The sequence below is a fragment of the Belonocnema kinseyi genome, chromosome 3, assembly GCF_010883055.1.
Source record: "Belonocnema kinseyi isolate 2016_QV_RU_SX_M_011 chromosome 3, B_treatae_v1, whole genome shotgun sequence".
In the NCBI taxonomy this organism is placed as follows: Eukaryota; Metazoa; Arthropoda; class Insecta; order Hymenoptera; family Cynipidae; genus Belonocnema; species Belonocnema kinseyi.
The window spans coordinates 117,526,808-117,551,078 of NC_046659.1; the positions used below are offsets into that span (position 1 = coordinate 117,526,808).

Below are 24,271 nucleotides of genomic sequence, written 5' to 3' on the forward strand. Positions count from 1 at the left end.
TTAATGCCAAAAAATTTTCATTTTACTGAAAATTTTAAATTTAAATATCCTTTTTTACTTAGCAAATTAATAAATCAAGTTATCAAACATAGTTGTTTAAACCATTTTTTATTGTTTATAAATATCTTCTCTGACATAAGTGCTAAGATGTTGCAGTTTTTTTTTTATGTTCAACTTTGATTTGCCTATTTAGTTACGGACAAATAATGAATAAAAAATAAACAGAATTATTTTTAAACAATCTTTTTCTTTTTTGAGAATATATTTTTCTGAAATAAAACAAATATTTGAAACATTTTTCAAATTTTCTATATAGATCATATTAAATGCAAATTTTTCTTGAAGGAGTTACTGGGAGTCTTTTTGTTTAAATTAATATTATTATTTATTATTAGTTCCTAACTAAAAAATCAAAGAAAAGTTGAAAATTTTAGAAAAATTCGCAACCTTTTAGTATTATTGTGAAAGAATATAGTTAAATACAATAATAGCTTTTTTAAACAATTATGTTTGATAAATTGCATTAATTCTTCTAACACCCCTAATAAAAAGTGAACAAAAAGATTCAAATTAAAGAAAAACCCGCAGCTTTCTTTGACATCTCAGAGAAGATAGTTATAAACAATTATAAATTGTTTAAATAAATATGTCTTTGAACATGCATTATTTATTACTTTATTAAATAAAAAGTGGGCAGAGTTAAGAATTTCAGAAAAAACTACAATTATTTGACATTAATAAAAAATAAGATAGTTTTAAACAATAATAATTTCCTTTAATAATTATTTTTGCTTAACTAAATTGACCATTAACTTACTTCAAGTGAACAGTAAATCATTAATTAAAAATTTTAGAATATAAAACCGTAACTTTCTATCATTATTAAAATTTTACATTATTAACAATAATAAATTGTTGGAAAATTAATGTTATTAACTTTAATTAATTATTCAACCCCCCCTAATTCAAAATTAGACAAAAAGTTGACATTTTCCGAAAAAAGCAATTTCCAACATTATTCAAAGAGAATATTATCAACTATAAATATAATTTTTTTTAAATGGGTTTATTTTTGTGTAGATTTAAACAAATTTCCGGACGATATTGATGCAAAATCGAAGAAAAAAATGTGGACCACCATAGTGTCTACTCAAATTCTGGAAAATATTTTTAGAAAATTTCGCGAGTTTATTATTAAGGATGTTTTTTTTCATGTCTTGAAAATACCTAAATGTGGAAAATAATAATGAAATATTAAATAAATAAAAAAATATATTTTTACAACCATTTTTTCCTTCGTGGAAGTGATTTTATTAAACGATAAGTAATTTCTTAACAAGCCAAGTTTTTAAGAATTTAATTAATATATTTAATTTAGAAAACATGGACTAATTATATTACAAGGTATGTAAAAATAGAAGGAGAATTTTTGCGAAAATAGGGAAATATATTCTTTCAAGCAAAGTTAATGTTAATAATACATTAAATTTAATATAAAACGCTTCAAATTCATATAAGTGCATGTAAAAATATTGCATTTTCAACAAGATAGATTAATTTTTAACCAAACAGTTGAATTTTCAATCAAGAAAGACATATTTTCAACGAAAAACGGAATGGTCAGTTTTTAATGGAAAACATTAATTTTCAGTCAAAGTGATAAATTTCTAACTAAAATTATGGATATGCAACTGGATTAGTTAGATTTTCTCGAATTAGACATGAATTTTCAAGCAAGAAGATTAATTTTCCACCAAGATGGACGAATTTTCAAAAAAACAGAAAAATAAAAAAGTTAAACTTTCAGTTGAAAAAATTAATTAAAAATAAAAACGAATTTTTATGAGAATAGATAATTATCAGTCAGAAAGGTGAATCTTTAACTAATTACATGGCTTTGGTACAAAGTAATTCAACTTTCAACAAAGTAGCAGGATTTTTGACCAAAATATATGAATTTTCCATGAAAAATTTAATAGTTAAATTTTCAATTAAAAATTATGATTTTGCAAGAAAAAATGGACTACTTACATTTTCAGTTGTTTCCACCGAATAGTTGAATTTTCAATAAGAACAAAATTAATCATCAACCATTTTCATTTACAACCAAATAGCCGAACTTTCAAAGCTACAAAAAATAATTTTCTACAACACATTGGAATTTTAAACCCAAAAATATGAATTTTCAACAACAAAATGAATTTTTAACAAACACGTTTAACTTTCAAACAAGCAGTGTAATTATTCACAAAAAAAGATCAACTCTCAACGAGAAAAGTAATATTTACTTTATTTCAACTTAAAGAAACTTAAATTTCAAATAAAAAACGGTTGAATTCAATAAAAAAAAAAAGAAAAAACGAATTTTGAACCAAAGAGATTAAAATTAAACTAATCGACTTTCAATGAAAATGATGAATCTTTAATATAAAAAAAGTTTGTTAACAAAAGATGGGAACTTTTAAACTAAATACTTTGGTTAAAAAAATTTTAAAATTAATTCCTTAATAAAAATGTAATAATTGATATTTCAGTCAAAAAAAGATTTTAATGTTTAACCAAAAATAGTTGAATACAACCCAAAAAAAAGAAAATTTCGAAAAAATAGTTATATTTTTAACCGAAGAGAAGAATTTTTAATAAAAATAATGAATCTCCAAAAAACAAAAAAAAATGAAATCACAACAAATGAGTTAAAATTTCCATTGATTATTTGAGTTTTCAAACCAAAAACAGATTTTTCAACTATAAAGATGAATTTAAAAAAAAAGGTTAGTTTTCTACCTAAAAGGACGAATTTTCAACAAAATACATGAATTTTCAACTAAATAGTTGTATTTTTAACTGAAAAAATATAACTTCTCGAAGCAAAATTTAATCTTTGATATTTCAAACAATTTAATTTAAAATCAGAAAAAGTTACATTTGAATCCCCAAAAGATCGAATTTTTAAATCAAGAGATAATTTTTCATTTAAAATAATAGATATTAAGCTCAAAAAAATAAATTTTCAACAAAGAAGATTAATTTTGTACAAAAAAGCATGCATTTTTAACAAAATACATGAATTGTTAACTAAAAAAGATGAATTTTCAACGAAAAATTTCTTAGTTGATATTTCAGCAGGACAGATTTTAATTTTCAATGCAATAGTTGGATTTTCAACCAAAAAGATAAATTTTTATTTAAAATTATGAATTTTTACCCTCCCCAATGAATTTTTAACAAAAGATTTAAACTTTTAAACACTTGGTTTTAATAACCAAGTATATTAAATTTTTGTCAAAAATGACCAATTTCCCATAAAATAGTTCAATTTTTTTAATAAAAAATTTTTTTAGGTAAAAGTGGAATATCTAAACTTTCAGTTTAAAAATTAATTTAAGACAAAAAAACTACTTTTAAATCAAATATATAAATCTAGTTTTAAAAATAAAAAACATTGTTATTCAATTTTATATAATAATTTAACACAAGCCCGCCCACGAAAAAAATTCCTGAAATTTCCACAGGTTAAAAAAAACTTTGAAAACAGGGAAAAACCAGAAAATTTTCTTGTTCAAGGGAAGTCAGGGATTTTTGATAAAAAAGAATTTGAAAAAGTTAGAGATTTTCAGTAACTGTCAAGAATAACAATTTTGAAATTCGAAATTTTCTTATTCTATTTATAAAATATTCTAATGCAAAATAAGAGCAAAGTGCAAGAAGTCTAAAAATAAAGTCTTGCAGCCAGCTTGATATTGACCTCAAATGTTATTGAAAATAAAATCGTAAGTTAAATATAAAAAGAAAGTTATTTGAGTGACACTTTGTAATTTGCAATTTAATTTTCTCATAATAAAACGTGTTTAAAACAACTTTTAAGAACAAGAATTCAATCTAAATTCTTTCAAATTAATTTAGGATGGCCGCATAGGAAAAACTTGAAAATAAGGAAAAAGTCAAAAATTAAAAAAAAAAAATTTTAACCAGGGAAATTCTGTGAGAAGCACTTTAAATAACTGTCAACAATAATTAATTAAAAATAGTTTTATGCCATTTATGAAAGATTCTTTATTAAAAATATTGCAAAATTCGAATTTTGGTTTTTAGATTTTAAAAGGTTAGATGAAAAAAGTTGAAAATTAAGTCTTGTGGCTACCAATTGCCAAGATAAATAAAATCCGAAATTAATTTTTAAAATAAAGTTATTTACGTCCTTGATAATTTTTAATTTTATTTTCTCACAAATGAATGTTTTTTAAAAGAAATTTAAAAACTGGAAATCTAATTTTAATTATTTAAAATTAAACTAGGCCAGTAAACCTCGACAATGTAAAATTCCAAAATTGGAAAATTCCCGAGTTATAAAATTCCTGAATTTAAATAGTTATAAAAATTGTTTCGCTTTTATAATATATTATTTATTAATTGAAAATACAAATATAAAATTTGTTTATCAAAATTTATTTTTAATATTTGAAGTTTAAAAAAACTATTGTTTGAATTAAGAATAACCATAGTTTCATAAAAACTGTATGAAAAAATAAATATAAGAACATGTGAGCCTCAAACGATAAAGAAATTTTTCACTGATTTTTTTCCGAATATAATAAAATTTTCTAATCGAAATTTGCAGAATTCGATTCAGCACTGATTTATCACGAAATTTTTTATTTGAAATGAAAATTCGAATTTTTAGAATTTTTTTTTTTGCAATTCAAAAAATACTAAGCATATTTTCCAACGAAATTCAGACATATTTTTTCAACTATCATTTTAAATTTTTAAAATAATTAAGAAGAAACTTTAAAAATTAGAGGAAAAAAACTTTGATACACATATTTTTTATTGTGTTTTTAATAAATGACTAGTATTTATTAAAAACAATTATTTAAATTATTTTAATCCGAGAATTTATATATTAGTAATTTTTTAGTTCGTCAATTTTCTGTCAACAATTTTTTAATTCGGTAATGTTCTAAACTGAGGGTGATTTTATTATTCGGAAATTTCGCAATTCGAGATTTTTATATTTCGGCAATTTTATAATCTCGGGAATGTTATTTTTCAGGATTTGTCAGTCGTTCCGAAAAATCAGGGAATATGGCAAATTAATTCTTGCGGGCAATCTCAAAAGTTTGTTAAAATAAAACTTTCAATTAATTATAAAAAGAAAATTATTTGAGTGTCACTTATTAATTAAAAATTTATTATTTTAAAAACTTGTGAAATTACTTGGAAAGTGAAGATAAATAAATTCACATCACTGAGAAAGCTACTAAAAATCTCATGTGGTAGCGAAATGCAATTTTTTTTAAGCTCGTGTAAAAGCGTTCAGTTCTCACGCTCGCCCAACGCAGACTGAAGACTCCAAGAGCTTTTAGACAGATTCTCTCTCCCAAGCTTTGATGCATTTAGAGAGTTCGCGCGCTATAAAAGACACGCGTGCGCGGTCAACCACGACCACAATTTTATAAAGAAATTGAAAAAAGTGAAGAATTTACAGGGATCAAAGCACAAAAAAATATAAAAAGGGGGAAATAGGGCCATTTTTTCACGTAAAAGGGGAAAATAAGGGAAAGATTAAACATTTATTTTTACACTCAGAAAAAAAGGACACAATCTTTTTATTAAAAAAAATTATATAGTAATTAAATATTGGTAAATGATTTTTCAAAACATTATTATTAATTCTAGTTAGTAAAATATTTTTTAAAAAGCTCTTAGTTTTGTAATTTTAATATTTTTATGAATGCCAATATTTTTCAATAAGTCTTTTCTATTTGAAAAATTAACATGCACAGTTGATAATTCAGAAATTGTTAAATATAAACCATTTAGAAATTCTCTAATATTAAAAAATCAAAATTGTAACGTACAAAGTTAAACGCAAATTTTTAAACAAAACGCGGAAGAATAAAACAATTTTAAATAAAAATTGTTTCACTTTAAACATTTTTAAATAAAAAAGACTACTTTCTTTTATTTCAATGAAAAGCTCAGGTTTTTTCATTTAATAAAAAGTAAGAGAAAGAAGTTTTTCAATTTGGATCACTGTTTACATTAATTAAATATTATAATAAATGTATATTTAAAGAAAATATATTGAACATCATGCAATTTTCAGCTATAAGCAATAATAATTGAACGTTTTTGATTTTTTAAACTTAAAACTTATTAAATTAAAAGTTGGAAAATCTTTGTAATAATTGTGAAATCTTTCAAACTCTGAAATATTGTGAAAGATTTTAAAATTTTATTGAAATCTTTTAAATGCTTATGAAATCTATTGAAATATTTTTAAATTTTAGCAAAAACTGAAATCTTCTGAAAGATATTAATTTTTTTTATCTTGGGGGAATCTTTGAAATCGTTATGAAATCTTTAAAATATTTGATTGAAATATTTATATTAAGGTTTATGAAATCTATTGTAATCTTTTAAAATTTGTCAAAACCTTTGAAATTTTCTAAAAGATTTTTAAATATTTGGAATCATTGTGAAATGTTTTTAATCTTTTTAAAATCTATTGAAATCTTTGAAATGTTAAAGAAAACTTCGCAATCTTCCGAGATATTTGCGAACATTTTTAAAAACTTGGAAAAAACTTTAAAATATTTTCAAAGATTTTCAATTGTTGTGGAATCTTTCTTCAATCTATTGGAAGTTTTAAATTATTTGTAAAATTTATTGAAATCTTTTTGAATCTTGACGAAAACTGCAAATATTCTGAAAGATTTTGAAATTTTTGTAAAATCTGTTAAATCTTTCTGAAATCTATTGAATTCTTTTAAAATCTTGGCATAAACTTTTCAATCTTCTGAATAATTTCGAAATTTGTTGGAACCTTTGTGAAACTTTGAAATCTTGTAAAAGATTTTGACGTTTTTTGGAATCTTTGTGACATTTTTGTCAAATCTATTGGTATCTTTAAAATCTTTGAAAATTTTGACGAAATCATTGTGAAATTCTCGAAGTTTATTGAATATTCCAAAACATTTCAATATTTTGAATCTTTGTGGAATCTTGTAAAGTCTTGGCGAAATTTTTTTGAAAACTTTATGAAATCCATGAAAATTTAACATAAAATTTTGAAATCTTTGAAATGTTTATGAAATTTTTTTAAATCTTCAAAAACTTGGCAAAAAGTTTGAAATCTTCTAAAAGATTTTGAAATTGGTTGAAATCTTTTTGAAGCTTTTTAACTCATCTGAAAGATTTTGACATTTTTTGGAATCTTTATGAAATCTTGTAAAATCTTGACGAAATTTTGGAAATATTTTTGAAAACTTTAGGAAATCCATGGAAATCTCACATAAAATTTTTAAATCTTTGAGATGTTTATGAAATCTACTGAAATCTTTTAAAACTTTGCAAAAACTTTGAAATCTTCTAAAAGGTTTTGAAATTGGTTGGAATCTTTGTGAAGTTTTTTAAGTTATCTGAAAGATTTTGACATTTTTTGAAATCTTTATGAAATCTTGTAAAATCTTGACGAAATTTTGGAAATATTTTTGAAAACTTTAGGAAATCCATGGAAATCTCACATAAAATTTTTAAATCTTTGAGATGTTTATGCAATCTATTGAAATCTTTTAAAACTTTGCAAAAACTTTGAAATCTTCTAAAAGATTTTGAAATTTGTTGGAATTTTTGTGAAAATTTTGAAATCTTCTGAAGGATTTTGACATTAATTGGAATCTTTGTGAAATCTTTATAAAATTTTTGCGAAATTTTTGAAATCTTCGTGAACACTTTTTGAAATTCATGAAAATCTTTTACAAGATTTTTAAATCTTAGAAATGTTTATGAAATCTATTAAAATCTTTTCAAACTTTGCAAAAACTTTCAAATCTTCTAAAAGATTGATACAGTCTCCGTAGTTGAGAGCCATTCTAAACCAATTTGCTAGGAATGAATCCCCGTCTGTGTTTACAAAACATAAACCAGACTGGGAAAAACTTCCGACCTAATTGCTTTAGAGTGGCAATTAAAAAACGACCTTACTTTCTCTCGAATACGTGCCCTTTATGTGTTTGATGCCAGGGAAGGTAGAGAGGCATCTGCTCACACCTGGCGCAGCTGTGATGGAAAGCTTCCCCATCACGCGCCAGGCCTGTGAGTATGACGCACAGCGCGTCACACTACTCTCTCCCTCTCTCTCCCTCAACCTGGAAAGCGGCCAGCGGTCGCCAACCACGTACCAAATACGTATAGTCGGTACCCGTTTCATTTAAAATCCTTCTTTTAAATTTGTTAAAATCATATTTAATGCTTTTGCCCCTGTAATTTTAATATTCATTTATTCAGGGTTAGAAAACAAAAATTGACCATAGGTTAATTCTTTATTTATATTTTTATATTTTGACTTTCCGGAACGTCACTTTAATCTAGAATGTTGTATGTCTTGTACGTTTTATATTTTAACTCCGTAATTAGCTTTTCATATTAGGAATTTATTCCACGACTACTCTTATGATTGATTTTAAGAAAAATTGTATTTCTTTAATGTTTTTCCTGTAATTTTAGAGTTTTGTCATTTTTATAAAATCTATGTGCTTTTGAAATTAATTTAAACTCCCGACACGTGTATTCCGTTTTGTAAACGGATACGGACGCTCACGAAAATCGAAAGGTAGGGATGGACAGGGCAGCCGTCGCGCCCCTCCATCCACGACATGAGTGGCCCAGAGGATCGGGCCAATCGCCAGCCGGACCGCCTCTCGGTCAGCGGAAATAAAAAGGAGTGCACGCAAGCCAAAGTACGCACTCTTACTCAAGCGACCAGTAAGGTAACCACAGTCCCCTGGAAGCTACCTGGTTACCTTTTGTAGACCAACTTTTTCTGAGTAAATTACGAGTGCTTTCGAGCTTAAACATAATTCCAGAGTTTTTCTTAAAGTCCTCCCTCTCTCTCGAACTCCCAGTATCCTTCACCTTCCTCCCAGGCATCCTTACCAACACCATCTCTCTCTCTTCACTTCAGGGGCCGGTAAGCTTGAGATGCAGCTCCGGTCTGCCCCGCCATCTTTCTCTATACCTCAGGGCCGGTAAGCTTGGAAACAGCTCCGTTTGCCCGAAATCTTTTCTCTCACTCTACCTTTTCAGAGCCCGGTAAGCTTGAGAAACAGCTCCGGTTTGCCTCGCAATCTTTCTCCCTCTTCCTTCATCCCAAAGAGGCCGGTAAGCTTGCAAAACATCTCCGTCTGACTCGTCTCCCTTCACTCCAGAGTTCGGTAAGCTTGTGGACAGCTCCGAATACGTCGCAACCTCATCCTTCTCCTTACGAAATCCTACCAAAATTCCTATGCCTGGACACGGTCCTAAACTCTCCCGTCCCGGTCGCTCCACCCGTATCCGGCGCCGCCTTGCTGCCTTCCGCGACGCCTTCCACGCTAATTGTCGGGTGGAAGATCGTCGCCCTCCTTACTCCTCTTCTTCTGCCCCCAAGGCCATCATCCGATCGTTGGTCGTAGTCCCTCCTAACTTCCGCAAGCCCCTTCCTTCTCTTGACCTCACACCCCCTTCCTCCACTCCTCCCAAACGCCTCCATACTAAGGAAGACGATGATGTCATCATCATCGAAGATGACGAGTCGTTCCGGTTCACCTCGAACCGACCCCAGCACTAGGCTTTGGTTCTCTGAACCGGCTTCCACCACGAGGCTTCGGTTCTATGAAACGGCTTCCACCACAAGGCTTCGGTTCTAGGAACCTGCCTCCACCGTGAAGCTTCGGTTCCCCTCCAGAACCAGCTTCCAGGAGAGTAGCAGCCTCGGTTCACACCGAACCAACGCCAGCCCGAGCACCTCAGCTGCATCCCCCGCACCTTTGCGTCAAGTCGGGACGACCATCTACAAACCCGGCTTGTATCAAGATTTTGAAATTGGTTGGAATCTTTGTGAAGTTTTTTAAGTTATCTGAAAGATTTTGACATTTTTTGAAATCTTTATGAAATCTTGTAAAATCTTGACGAAATTTTGGAAATATTTTGGAAAACTTTAGGAAATCCATGGAATTCTCACATAAAATTTTGAAATCTTTGAGATGTTTATAAAATCTATTGAAATCTTTTAAAACTTTGCAAGAACTTTGAAATCTTCTAAAAGATTTTGAAATCTTCTGAAGGATTTTGACATTAATTGGAATCTTTGTGAAATCTTTTTAAATTTTTGCGAAATTTTTGAAATCTTCGTGAACACTTTTTGAAATTCATGAAAATCTTTTACAAGATTTTTAAATCTTTGAAATGTTTATGAAATCTATTAAAATCTTTTCAAATTTGGCTAAAACTTTAAAATCTTCTAAAAGATTTTGAAATTTGTTGGGATCTTTGTGAAAATTTTTGAAATCTTCTGAAAGATTTTGAAATCTATTGAAATCTTTTAAAGCTTGGCAAAAACTTTAAAATCTTCTAAAAGATTTTGAAAATTGTTGGGATCTTTGTGAAATTTTTCAAATCTTCTGAAAGATTTTGACATTTTTTGGATTCTTTGTGAAATCTTGTGAAATAATTGCGAAATTTTTGAAATATTCGTGAACACTTTTTGAAATTCATGGGAATCTTTTATAAGATTTTGAAATCTTGTGAAATCTATTGAAATCTTTTAAAGCTTGGCCAAAACTTTGAAATCTTCCAGAATATTTTGAAATTTATTGGAATCTTTGTTAAATTTTTTAAATCTTCTGAAAGATTTTGAAATATTTTGAAATCTATTGAAATCTTTTAAAGCTTGGCAAAAACTTTGAAATCTTCTAAAAGATTTTGAAATCTTCTGAAGGATTTTGACATTAATTGGAATCTTTGTGAAATCTTTTTAAATTTTTGCGAAATTTTTGAAATCTTCGTGAACACTTTATGAAATTCATGAAAATCTTTTACAAGATTTTGAAATCTTTGAAATGTTTATGAAAACTATTAAAATCTTTTCAAACTTGGCAAAAACTTTAAAATCTTCTGAAAGATTTTGAAATTTGTTGGGATCTTTGTGAAAATTTTTCAATCTTCTGAAATATTTTGAAATCTTTTGAAATCTATTGGATCTTTTAAAGCTTGGCAAAAACTTTGAAATCTTCTAAAGGATTTTGAAATTTGTTGGAATCTTTGTGAAAATTTTGAAATCTTCTGAAAGATTTTGATATTTTGTGGAATCTTTGTGAAATCTTTGCGAAATTTTTGAAATCTTCGAGAACACTTTTTGAAATTTATGGGAATCTTATATAAGATTTTTAAATCTTTTGTGATCTATTGAAATCTTTTAAAGCTTGGCAAAAACTTTGAAATCTTCTAAAATATTTTGAAATTTGTTGGAATCTCTGTGAAAATTTTGAAATCTTCTGAAAGATGTTGATATTAATTGGAATCTTTGTTAAATTTTTTAAATCTTCTAAAAGATTTTTAAATGTTTTGAAATCTATTGAAATCTTTTAAAGCTTGATAAAAATTTTTAAATTTTCTAAAAGATTTTGAAATTTGTTGGAATCTTTGTGAAAATTTTGAAATCTTCTGAAAGATTTTGATATTTTCTGGAATCTTTGTGAAATCTTTGCGAAATTTTTGAAATCTTCGAGAACACTTTTTGAAATTTATGGGAATCTTATATACGATTTTTAAATCTTTTGAAATCTATTAAAATCTTTTAAAGCTTGGCAAAAACTTTGAAATCTTCTAAAAGATTTTGAAATTTGTTGGGATCTTTGTGAAATTTTTCAAATCTTCTGAAAGATTTTGGCATTTTTTGGAATCTTTGTGAAATCTTTGCGAAATTTTTTTAATCTTCGTGCATTTTTTTTTTTTAATTCATGGAAATCTTTTATAAGAATTTGAAATCTTTGAAATGTCTATGAAATCTATTGAAATCTTTTAAAACTTGGCAGAAACATTTCAATATTCTGGATAATTTTGAAAATTGTTGGAATCTTTGTGAAATTTCTGAAATCTTCTGAAAGATTTTGACATTTTTTGGAATCTTTGTGAAATTTTTGAAATTTCTGTGAAAACTATTAGTATCTGTAACATCTTTTTAAATTTTGGCGAAATCTTTGCGAAATCGTTGAAGTCTATTGAAGATTCCAAAATATTTAAATATATTAGAAACTTTTTAAATCTTTTTAAAATCCATTAAAATCTTTTAAGATCTTAGCAAAATCCTTGCCTTAAAAGAATCTGAATTTTTTAAAAATATTTTTGAAATATATTGAATTATTTTTTAATTTTGGCGAAATATATGGAAATCTCTTAAAATGCTGATGAAATATTTTGGATCTTTGTGAAATCTTCGTGAAAGATTTTGAAATCTTTGAAATCTTCATAAAATCTTTGCGAAACCTTGTAAATCTTTTGTAATCTTAAAATCTGGTCTACACTGAAAAGTCGAATAGTCATCCCCTAGATATGATTATAATAATTCCCGACTTTCAAAAAATGTTATATTAATATTGTTTAGAATTCTATAATTGTCAAAAATCCCTTTAAATCTGCACTAATCAATAATCGTATGAAAAATTATTGATAAATTAATCTGCAATCAAACGAATATTTTGAAACCCTAATTTAAATAACTAGAATATTCTGTAAAAAAAAGACCTATAACACCTGAAAAAGTCAAAGTAAAATAAAAATTGACCCTCAAAAAAAAAACATCGCAGGATTATCCTAAAATAAATACTAACTCAATTACTTTTAATTCTTCAGGAAAACTGATCTATTCCAATTTCAAGAGAGAAAAAATTCTCATACAGATATTTCCTGATGTATTTACAATTTACAAATGAACGAATGATACAAAAATATATGTTTCACTTTACGATTCGTTAATTATATATTAAATATCGACGCATGACGTGAGGTAGATTGATTTCGATTAATTCAGATTAAGATGCCTTGTGGTCCCCTCCGATTAATTTCAATTTTCACTTAAATTACGTATAATTTAAATTTTACTTACTTCCAGGTAAACTATTGATTGTAAGACGATCACATAAATGTAGGCTTTCGATTTGTGAGAAAATTTTCCATGCTAAAATTTTCTCACAAGTGTTTTAAAGTCACAAATTCTCGGCCTTGTGTCGAGCTTTTTTTCTCCCGTTATTTTTTATTCTGGGAGTTGGATTCAAATTTGATTTGAGCCCATCTGTTTTTGCATATTGTCCGAGAATGTGCGTGCCATGTATTTCCAGGGCATTTTTCTGATTCGCGTTTGAATTTTGAGACGTAGTTGCCAATGCTGTGCGCGAAATTGGACTTAAAGAAGTTCGACCACGATGTGGAATTACAGCTGATAATGTCCTAAAAATGATTTAATCGTTTATAATTCAGGGTGTATTAGGATAGGTTTGAATACTTAAAAATTCTCTTTTCAAAAACGGTACCCCTCTAATTCTTTTTAAATTAAAAAAAAAAGTTTTAGTAGACTTCAGAGCGAAAAATTTTATTAAAACAGGGAAAATAGGGTGAATTTTTAAAAGAAATTAGGAAAATAAATCCTTTTAATAAAAAAAATTTATACAGTTTTCGATTAGTTTTTATATCAAAATCACTCCACTAAAATATTTTTGCAAAAATTTTTTTAAAAAAGTTATTAACAATCAAAGTTCTTGATCATTTTTTTGTCAAAAATGGATTACTTGCGAAAAATTAATCGAAATTTAATAATTGTGTTATGAAAAATTTGTTACAAAGTATACTTTACGCTCACAAATTTTTCGGTAGAAAAAAAACATTTTTTTATTCTTTAAATAATCGTAGTTTGAATTTTAAACCAAAAAGATAAATTTTCAATAAAAAAATTTATTACTTAGTATTTAAATTCAAAATCTCCATTATTTTAAATACCAACTACTACATTTTTTTATTGAAAATTCATCTTTCTTCGTTTAAAATTCAAACTACTAGATTGAATGTTTGGACCGATTTGTTAAAAAATACTTTTTGTTAGAAAATTAATCTTCTTGGTGGAAAATTTCACGATACTTTGTTGAAGATTAAAATATTTTATTTAAAATTCAGTTTTTGTGTTGAAGCTTTATTAGTTCAGTTAAAAATTCATCTTTTTGTTGGGAAAATGAATTTTTTGGTGAAAAAAGATATTTTTAAATTAAAAACTAATCTTTTCAATGATAATTTTACTATTCAATTTTTTTTAATTCACATGTTTTGATTGAAAATTCCCCTATTTCTTGGCTGAAAGTTCACCCACATTATTTTTAAAAATCATTTTTTTAATCTAGCTTCATTCTTTAATTAAAAATTAATCTATTTTGTGGAACCACTATATAAAAAATTCATTTTTTTATGTAGAATCTATTGGAACGTGGAAGAATTCTTTCACAGGCGGAAAAGTTTAATTAATTTTCAATTGTTTAAAACAAACGATTATTCAAACAATAAAAAAATGTTTAGAAAAATTAATTTTATACCGACGTATTCGAAAAAAACCGGAAAGGGTGAATTTTCATAACAAAGATGATTTTTAACTAAGGAAGATGAATTTTTCAACAACAAAGAATTATTTTCGACCGAAGATTTTCTCCGAATTTTCTCCCCAAAATGACGAATCTACAAAAAAAATTGTTGAATTTTCAACCAAAAATATTATTTTTCCAAGCAAAATAGTTCAATTTTCAATAAAATAATTAAACTATCAACCAAATATTAGAATTTTTAACAAAATTGCAAAATCTTGTAAATAATCTGAAATATTTGTAAACTCTCTCGAAATCTCTGTAAAATCATTAAAATATTTATCAAATCTATTAAAATCCTTTAAAAATTGGTGTGTAAGCTTTAAAAATGTTTCAAATCTTTCTAAAATTTATTGAAATCTTTCAAAAAACATTTTGAAAGTTTTGTAATCTTTCAAAAAACATTTTGAAAGTTTTGTAATCTTTAAAATCTTTGCGAAATATTTTTAATTCATTTTTTTAAATTTTCAAAATCTTTGAAAGCTTTGAAAGCTTAATGCAATTTTTATGAAAATTTCCTAAATCTTTTAAATCTTTGAAAAATCATCGTAAGATCTATTGCAATCTTTTTAATTTTTTAGTGAAAGCTTTACAATCTTTAAAATATTTGTAAAATATATGAAATATTTTATAATTTTCGTAAAGCCATTAAAATATTTGTTAAATATTAAAAATAATTTTAAATATTTTAAAATCTTTTTAAAACAATTAAAATATTTGTGAAATCTTTGTGAAATTTTCCGGAATTTTAGAAATCTTTGTAAATTTTATTAAAATATCTTTAAAAATTGTTAAAGCTTTGAAATCTTCACAAAAATAATTTGAAATAATTGAGTTTTCAAGCTAAAATCTCAAAAGTTTTAGGAAAAAACCCGAAAGGATGAATTATCATTTAAAAAAAGTACAAAAAGTAAAAAAAAAAACTGTTGAATTTTCAACCAAAAACCAAAATTGCAAAATCTTGTAAATAATCTGAAATCTCTGTAAAATCATTAAAATATTTATAAAATCTTTATAAAATCTACTAAAATTCTTTGGAATTATTCTGAAAGCTTTAAAAATCTTGAAAATATCTTTGTGACATTAAAATATTTGTGAAATCTTTATAAAATCTATTGAAATCTTTCAAAAATATTTTGAAAGTTTTGTAATCTTTAAAACCTTTGCGAAAAATTTTTAAATCTTGAAAATCTTTGAAAGCTTTGAAAACTTAGTGCAATTTTTATGAAAATTCCCTACATCTTTTAAATCTTTGAAAAACTTATTGTAATCTTTCAAATTTTTTTGTGAAAATTTTACAAACTTTACGAATTTTCTCCCCAAAAAGACGAATGTCCAAAGAATTGTTGAAGTTTCAACCAAAAAGATTTTTTTTCTAACAAAATAGTCCAATTTTCAATAAAATTATTAAATCTTCAACCAAATAGTAGAATTTTTATAAAAATTGTGAAATTTTGAAGATAATCTAAAATATTTGTGAACTCTTTTGAAATTTTCCGGAATTTGCAAATCTTTGTAAATTTTATTAAAATATCATTAAAAATGGTTGAAGCTTTGAAATCTTCAAGAAATATTTTTAATATTTTGAGATCTTTAAATTCTTTGTTAGATATTTTAAAGATTTTTTTTAAGCTTTCAGAAAAATTTCAAAGGGTTTTAGTATATTTTACAAATATTTTGCACAGAATTTGAAATATTTCAAACTTTTTTGGATAATTTCACAAATATTTCAGATTATTTACAAGATTTCGCAAATTATTATTTTTAATTCTACTATTTGGTTGATAATTTAATTATTTTGTTGAAAATTAAACTATTTTGTTAGAAAAAAATCTTTTTGGTTGACAATTGAACAGTTGTTTTTGTACATTCGTTTTTTTTGGGGAAAAAATTCGTTCTTTTTAATCCAGAATTCATCTTTTTCGATTAAAATAATTCTTTTTTGTCGAAAATTTGGTCTTTTTTGGTTAAAAATCAACTTTTTTTAAACTAAAAATGCAACTACTGATATATTTCTAGAAATCTTAGGAATTTAAAGCTTTTCATATGGAATTAATATGATACCTATGAAAATTTGATGTTAGTAGTTCCCTTTCATCAAAAATCTTCCACTCGTGTAAAAATGTCAATTATATTAATTATTTGTTACTGCCACCAAACAATACAAAAGAACTGAAATTGGCTCAGAATTCTGGTAGGAAGATCTTTCCCAGTTGAGAAAATGTTTAATTTATAGTGAAATCATCTGTGAATTTTGTTTTTCTTATTATTAATCATCTTTTTTTTCTGGACTTTTTTCTGCACTTTTTTCAGATGCACCATTTTTTGGACTCGATGCTTCATCTTTTTTTTCAATATTCAGGAAGTACGTGAGGTGAAGAATCGAGACAACATTTGAAATGTATTCCCCTAATTTCTTTTAAAAACACTCTATTTTTACAATTTTTTAAAAAGATTCCAAAAATTTTTTTAATCTTCGAAAATATTTCAAAGCTTTTTCCAAGTTTAAAAAGATTTCAATAGATTTTACAAATATTTTAATTTTTTCACAAATATTTTTGAAAACAGTTCAATTTTTTCACTATTATTTTAAAAAGTTCCAAAAGATTTCCAAGATTTCAAAATATTATATATTTTTTCAATCATTTTCCAAAAATTTTAACGCCTTCATACAAATTTTAAAGGATTTTAACAGATTTTAAATACATTTGAATGGTTTTACAAAAATTTCCAAAAAGTTTAGAAAGATTTCAAGCATTACAGTTTGCAAAGGACTCTAAAGATTTTAAAGCTTTCACAAAAATTGCAAAATATTACAATAAATTTTATAAATATTTTAAATAAAATCGGAAAATTTTCATAAGATTTCAATTATTTTACCAAGATGTTAAAAATACACGGCTTGTATACAAGATTTTTGTATTCTTTTGGATTCATTTTTAATTCTTTAAAATTACCTGGAATTTTAATGATTTTACAAAAATATTTGAAATATTTTGAGATCATTATGAATTTTCACAAATAAAAATGTTTTTTAACCAAGAAAGAAAATTTTTTCAACAAGAAAGAATTATTTTCCACCGAAAAACATGAATTCTCGATTTAAAAGAACGAACTTTCTCACCAAAACGACAAATGTACACAAAAAATTGTTGAATTTTTAACCAAAAAGATTATTTTTCTTAACAAAATAGTTAATTTTTCAATAAAATAATTAAATTTTCAACCAAATAGTAGAATTTTTAGAACCTTTGTGAAATCTTTTAAATCTTTGTAAAATCTATAGAAATCTTTCAAATCTTTGCGAAATATTTTTAATTAATTTTTTTTAAATCTTCGAAACCTTTGTGAAATAATCGAAATCTTTGGAAATTTAGTGCAAATTTTATGTAAATTTCCTAAATTTATGAAAAATCGTCGTAAGATTTTTGTTATCTTTTTAATTTTTTGTAAAAGCTTTACAATCTTTTAAATATTTGTGAAATATATGAAATATTTTGTAATTTTTCCAAAGCCATTAAAATATTTGTGAAATATTTTAAATAATTTAAAATATTTGTGAAATATTTGTAAAATTTTCCGGAATTTTTCAAATCTTTGTAAATTATATTAAAATGTCTCAAAATATGTTTGCATTTTTAATTTAAACAAAACCTAATTTTCTACCAAAAGAGAACTATTTTCAATAAAAGGTGGAGTTTTCAAACAAAAATGTCAAAAGTCTAAGAAAAAACCCCGAAAGAATGAATTATCATAAAAAAGTACAAAAAGTACAAAAAAAAACTGATAAATTTTCAACCATAAAGATTTTTTTTCGAACAAAATAGTTTAATTTTCAACAAAATAATTAAATTTTTAACCAAATAGTAGAATTTTTAACCAAATTCCAAAATCTTGCAAATAATTAAAAATATTTAAAATTATGTGTGAAATATTTGTAAAATCTTCTAAAATCTTTTGTAATTGTTCTGAAAACTTTAAAAAAATTTTTAATATCTTTGAGACATTAAAATATTTGTGAAATCTTTGTAAAATCTATTGAAATCTAACAATAACAGTTTTAAAGTTTTATAATCTTTAAAATCTTTTTTTTTTTGTGAAAGCTTTACAATCTTCAAAATATTTTAAATCATTAAAAATATTTTGAAATTTTTGTAAAACAATGAAAATATTTGTGAAATATTTTTAAATTTCTCTCAAAAAATTAAAATATTTGTGAAATCTTTGTGAAATTTTCCGGAATTTTTCAAATCTTTGTGAAAACTTTGTAAATTATATTAAAATATATTTTTTTAATTGTTGAATCTTTGAATTCTTAAGATTTTTTGAAATATATAAGTAGTTACATTTTTTATGTAAAACAAAACTTAAATTTTTACCAAAAGAGATACATTTTTAACAGAAGGGTTGAGTTTTCAAGCTAAAATGTCGAACGTTTAAAAAAACCCCGGAAGGATGAATTTTCATAAAAAAAAGATGGAGTTCCGATTAAAAAGAACGAATTTTCTCTGCAAAAAGACGAGTGTACAAAAAAACTGTTGAATTTTCAACAAAAAAGATTATTTTTCTCTAGCAAAATAATTTAATTTTCAACAAAATTGGGAAATCTTGAAAATATTTTGAAATATTTGTGAACTCTTTCGCAATCTCTGTAAAATCATTCAAATATTTATTAAATCTTTGTGAAATTTTTCCAAAAAAAGTTTAATCTTTTTAATTCTGTGTGATATATTTGTAAAATCTACAAAAATCCGTTGAAATTGTTCTGAAAGGTTTAAAAATCTTTTTAAAATTTTGTATGCCATTAAGTCACTTGGAATATTTTGAAACCTTTAAAATCCTTGTGAAATCTTTTGGAATGTTTCAAAATATCTCTACAAAAAAAAAGTAAAGCTTTGAAATCTGTAAAATCTTTGCAAATTATTTTAAACAATTTAAAATATTTGGAAAGCTTTAAAGTCATTGTGAAACCTTTTGAAAATTTTCAAAATCTTTGAAAAATCCTTGAAAATCATTGTAAAATCTATTGTAATCCTTAAAAAAAATTTTTACCAAAAACTTTAAAATCTTTTAAAGTAAAAACACTGAGATGTTATGAAAAATTTCCGATTTTATTAAAAATCTTGATTAAATCTATTGTAATCTTTTGCAATTTTTGTGAAAGCTTTAAAATCTTGAGAGTACTTTGCAAACTGTAATGTTTGAAATCTTTCTAAACTTTTTGGAAAATTTTTTAAAATGATTCAAACATATTTAAAATCTGTTGAAAACATTCAAAAATTGTATGAAGGCTTTAAAATCTTTGGAAAATGATTGAAAAAATGTATAATATTTTGAAATCTTGGAAATCTTTTGGAACTTTTTGAAATTATAGTGAAAAAATTAAACTGTTTTCAAAAATCTTTGTGAAAAAATTAAAATATTTGTAAAATCTATTAAAATCTTTTTAAAATTGGAAAAAACTTTGAAATATTTTCAAAGATTAAAAAATCTTTTTGAATCTTTTTAAAAATTGTAAAAATAGGGTGTTTTTAAAATAAATTAGGGGAATACATTTTTTCAAATGAAATTTTTATAGGTATCATATTAATTCTATATGAAATGCTTTAAATTCCTAAGATTTCTACAAATATATCAGCAGTTGCATTTTCAGTTTAAAAAAATTAATTTTCTGCCAAAAGAGATGAATTTTCCACAAAAGAGTTGAGTTTTCAAGCTAAAATGTCAAAAGTATTCGAGAAAATACCCCGAAAGGATAAATTTTCATAAAAAAAAGATGATTTTTAACCAAAAAAGAAAAAATTTTCAACAACAAAGAATTATTTTAATCGAAAAAGATGAATTCTGGATTGAAAAGAACGAATATTTTCCCCAAAAAGACGAATGTACAAAAACAACTGTTGAATTTTTAACCAAAAAGATTTTTTTTCTAAAAAAATAGTTTAATTTTCAATAAAATAATTACATTATCTAACAAATAGTAGAATTAAAAAAAAATTGCGAAATCTTGTAAACAATCTCAAATATTTGTGAAATTATCCAAAAAAAGTTTGATATATTTCAAATTCTGTGTAAAATATTTGTAAAATACACTAAAAACCTTTGAAATTGTTCTGAAAGCTTAAAAAATCTTTAAAATATCTTTGTGACATTAAAATATCTGTGAAATCTTTGTAAAATCTATTGAAATCTTTTAAACAAATTTTCAAATATTTGAAATCTTTAAAATCTTTGCGAAACATTTTAAATCAATTTTTTTTAAATCTTCAAAATCTTTGTGAAATTGTTGAAAGCTTTGAAAACTTAGTGCAATATTTATGAAATTTTCCTGCATTTTTTAAATCTTTAAAAAATCTATTGTAATCGGTTACATTTTTTTGTGAAAGCTTTACAATCTTTAAAATATTTTTGAAATATTTGAAATCATTAAAATATTTTGAAACTTTTGTAAAACAATTAAAACATTTGTGAAATATTGGAAATATTTAAAATCTTTCTTAAAAAATTAAATTGCTTGTGCAATCTTTGTGAAATTTTGTGGAATTTTTCAAATCTTCGTAAATTATATTAAATTTTTTTTTAAATAGTTGAATTGTTTGGAAATTACTTGAAATCTTTTAAATTTCTAAGATTATTTGAAATTTATAAAAAGTTGCATTTTTAGTGAAAACAAAACTTAATTTTCTACCAAAAGAGATAAATTTTCAACTAAAGGGTTGAATTTTGAAGCTAAAATGTCGAAAATCTAAGAAAAAATACCGAAAGGATGAATTTTCATCAAAAAAGATGATTTTTAACCAAGAAAGACAAAATTTTCAACAACAAAGAATTATTTCCGACAGAAAAATATGAATTCTCGATTAAAAAGAACGAACTTTCTTTCCAAAAAGATGAATTCACAAAAAAAAAACTATTGAACTTTTAACCAAAAATATTTTTTTTCTAACAAAATAGTCCAATTTTCAACCAAATAATTAGAATTAAAAAAATACGAAATCTTGAAAATACTGGAAAAAGTTTGAAATATTTCAAATTATGTGTAAAATATTTGTAAAATCTACTAAAAACCTTTGAAATTCTTTTGAAAGCTTTAAAATCTTTAAAGCATTTGTGAGCTCTTTTAAGGCATCTCAAATATTTTTTAATCTTTGTGAAATCTTTGGAATATTTTCGAAAAAATATAATTCTTTGTGAACTGTTTTGATATCTTTGTGACAACATTAAAATATTTTTGTGAAATCTATTGAAATCTTTTTTAAAAATGTTGAAAGCTTTGAAAACTTAGTACCATTTTTATGAAAATTTCCTAAATCTTTTAAATATATGAAAAATCAGTTTAAAATTTTTGAAACTTTGAAATCTTCACAAATAATTTACAATAAATCGAAACATTTCGAAAAATTTAAATTCTTTGAAATCTTATGAAATTACTTGAAATCTTTTAAATCTTTGTGAAATAATTCAGATCTTGGAAAACATGGTGAAATCTTGATTTAATTTGTCTAAATTCTTGAAATCTTTACGCAATCTTTTCAATTTTTTGTGAAAGATTTAAAATCTACAAAATATTTCCGAAATATTCGAAATCTTTTGAAATTATTGTAAACCCATTAAAATGTTTGTGAGATATTTTTAAAAAATATTTCTGAAATTTTCTAGAATTTAAAAAAAAATGAAATATTTCGAATCCACCAAAATCTTAGTGAACTCGTTTTAAAATATATTCAAAAAAAATAATTTTTTTTTTAATTGTTGAAGCTTTGCAATATTTACGAAATATTTCAAATCGTTTTAAATATTTGCAAATTTTTTAATTCTTTGTGAAATCTTTTAAAATTTTTTAGCAATTTTGTATACTTTAAAATCTTTCGGAAATTTTTTAAATCGCTTGAGATATTTTTAAATCATGGCAAAATGATTAAAATATTTGTCAAATACCTAAAAATATTTTTTAAATTTGTTAAAGCTTTAAATCTTTACGAAATATCTAACATCATTTTAAAATCATTGTAAAATATAATAAAATTTTTTTATTGTTGAAGCTTGGAAATCTTTACAATATATTTGAAATATTCGGAAATCTTTGAAAACTTGGTGAAAAATAAAAAAAATAAAATAAAACTGAGAATCGTCTTGGTAATCTAGTTTAAACTTAAACCAAATTTTTGAAATTTTCGCAAAATCTTTTGTAAATTCTATTGTAGTCCTTTGTTTAGAAATTGAAAATCATTCGAATTCAGAGAAATTTTTGTAAAATACATTTTAGTATTTTGACATTTTTGTGAAAGCTTTAAAGTCCTTAAAATATTTGCGAAATCATTTTTAATATTTTGAAATCATTGTAAAACCATTAAAATATTGGTGAAAACTTTGTGAAATATATTTAAAAATTGTTAAAGTTTTGAAATCTTAACGAAATATTGGAAATAATTTTGAATTTTTTAAAATCTTTTTGAGATAACTGCAAATTTGTGACAACAAATTTTCTAAATTTTTGATATCCCCTTTTAATAGTTCTGAAATCTTTGTAATGATTTGAAATTTTTGTGAACTGTTTGTAAATTTTAGAAAAATAATGAAAATCAATGTGAAATCTTTGTGATTTTTTTAAGCTTTGGAATTATTTTAAATCTATTGAAATCTTTGTGAAATCTATTGAACCCTTTTGAATATTTGTTGAAAGTTTTTAAATCTTTAAAACATATTCGAATGCTTTGAAATAATTTTTAATATTTTGAAATTATTATAAAAGCATTAAAATATTTGTCAAATTTTTGTTAAAATATTTTAAAACATTTTTAAAAATGTTTGAAGCTTTGAAATCTTTACGAAATGTCTTTTATCATTTTGAAATCATTAAAATATTTGTGATATATTTGTCAAATATATTAAAATATTTTTTCGTAGGTCTTACGGTCTTTATTAATTAAAAAAATAAAACGAAATTACTGTAAATATTTTACTCATTAATTTGTTTCATTGTCGTAAAATCTATTGTAATCCTTTAAATTATTTGCGAAAGCTTCACAGCCATTAAAATATTTCTGAAATATTAGCAATACTTTGAAATCTATTTAAAACAATGAAAATATTTTTGAACTATTTGTACAATTTTTCGGAATTTTTCAAATATTTATGAAATCTTTTTGAAATATTTTTTTTCATTTGTTAAAGCTTTACAATCTTTGGGAAATATTTGAAATTATTTGAAATATTCGGAAATCTTTGAAGCCTGTGAGAACTTTTGAAATTTTTTGAAATCTTTGAAATATTTGTGAAAATATTTGTGAATTCAGAAATCTTCAAACTCTCTATTTTAATTCAGTGATTTCAGAAAAAAAAGTGCCTAAATAGAATAAATTTTAATGAAAATTTAAAAAGATTTAAAAAATTCTCGGCACCGCTGAAACTGGCTTTTTTCTTTCTTTAAAAAAAAATTTGATTTAGTTTCTCTAACTGAGAGAGTAAAAATTGGAGGGGCATTTTTTTGGATTTAAATTGACCTCTGTTTACTACTCGGAAGTCTGGAAGTATCGATTGGAGCCAGCCTCACGTTTTTTGGCCAAATTGTGGGACAGACTGGCGGTTGCCAGGCCGAATGTACTTGAGGCATTCGTATCAAACTCGATTTCTTTCCAGAAACTATTCTTTGCCCAGAATTAATATGTATCCTCGTTCCTGAAAAAAATTTATTCTTGTCAAAACGCCCAATTTTAAATTGATAAATTCTCATTTAAATAAAAATGGAATTAAATAATATATATATAAACTTAAAATAATAAATTTATTATTGTCAAAACGGCCAATTTTAAATAATTAAACTCTTA

General features: G+C 24.4%; 2 protein-coding genes across 2 annotated transcripts in view; both read right to left on the reverse strand.

Annotated features, from left to right (window-relative positions):
* Window positions 1-5,317, reverse strand: part of LOC117169505 — a 166,233-nt gene extending 160,916 nt beyond the window's left edge. Inside the window, exon 1 of the mRNA XM_033355914.1 lies at window positions 5,218-5,317. The gene's annotated coding sequence lies outside the window, so the exon portion shown is untranslated. The remainder of the gene's footprint in view (window positions 1-5,217) is intronic.
* Window positions 5,318-12,657: 7,340 nt separating this feature from the next.
* LOC117170120 overlaps window positions 12,658-24,271 on the reverse strand; it is a 39,253-nt gene continuing 27,639 nt past the window's right edge. The window contains exons 5-6 of the mRNA XM_033356659.1: window positions 23,948-24,122; window positions 12,658-13,269 (exon numbers count right to left, since the gene is read on the reverse strand). Of these exons, the coding sequence (XP_033212550.1) occupies window positions 13,029-13,269; window positions 23,948-24,122 (416 nt within the window). The 3' untranslated portion in view covers window positions 12,658-13,028. The remainder of the gene's footprint in view (window positions 13,270-23,947; window positions 24,123-24,271) is intronic.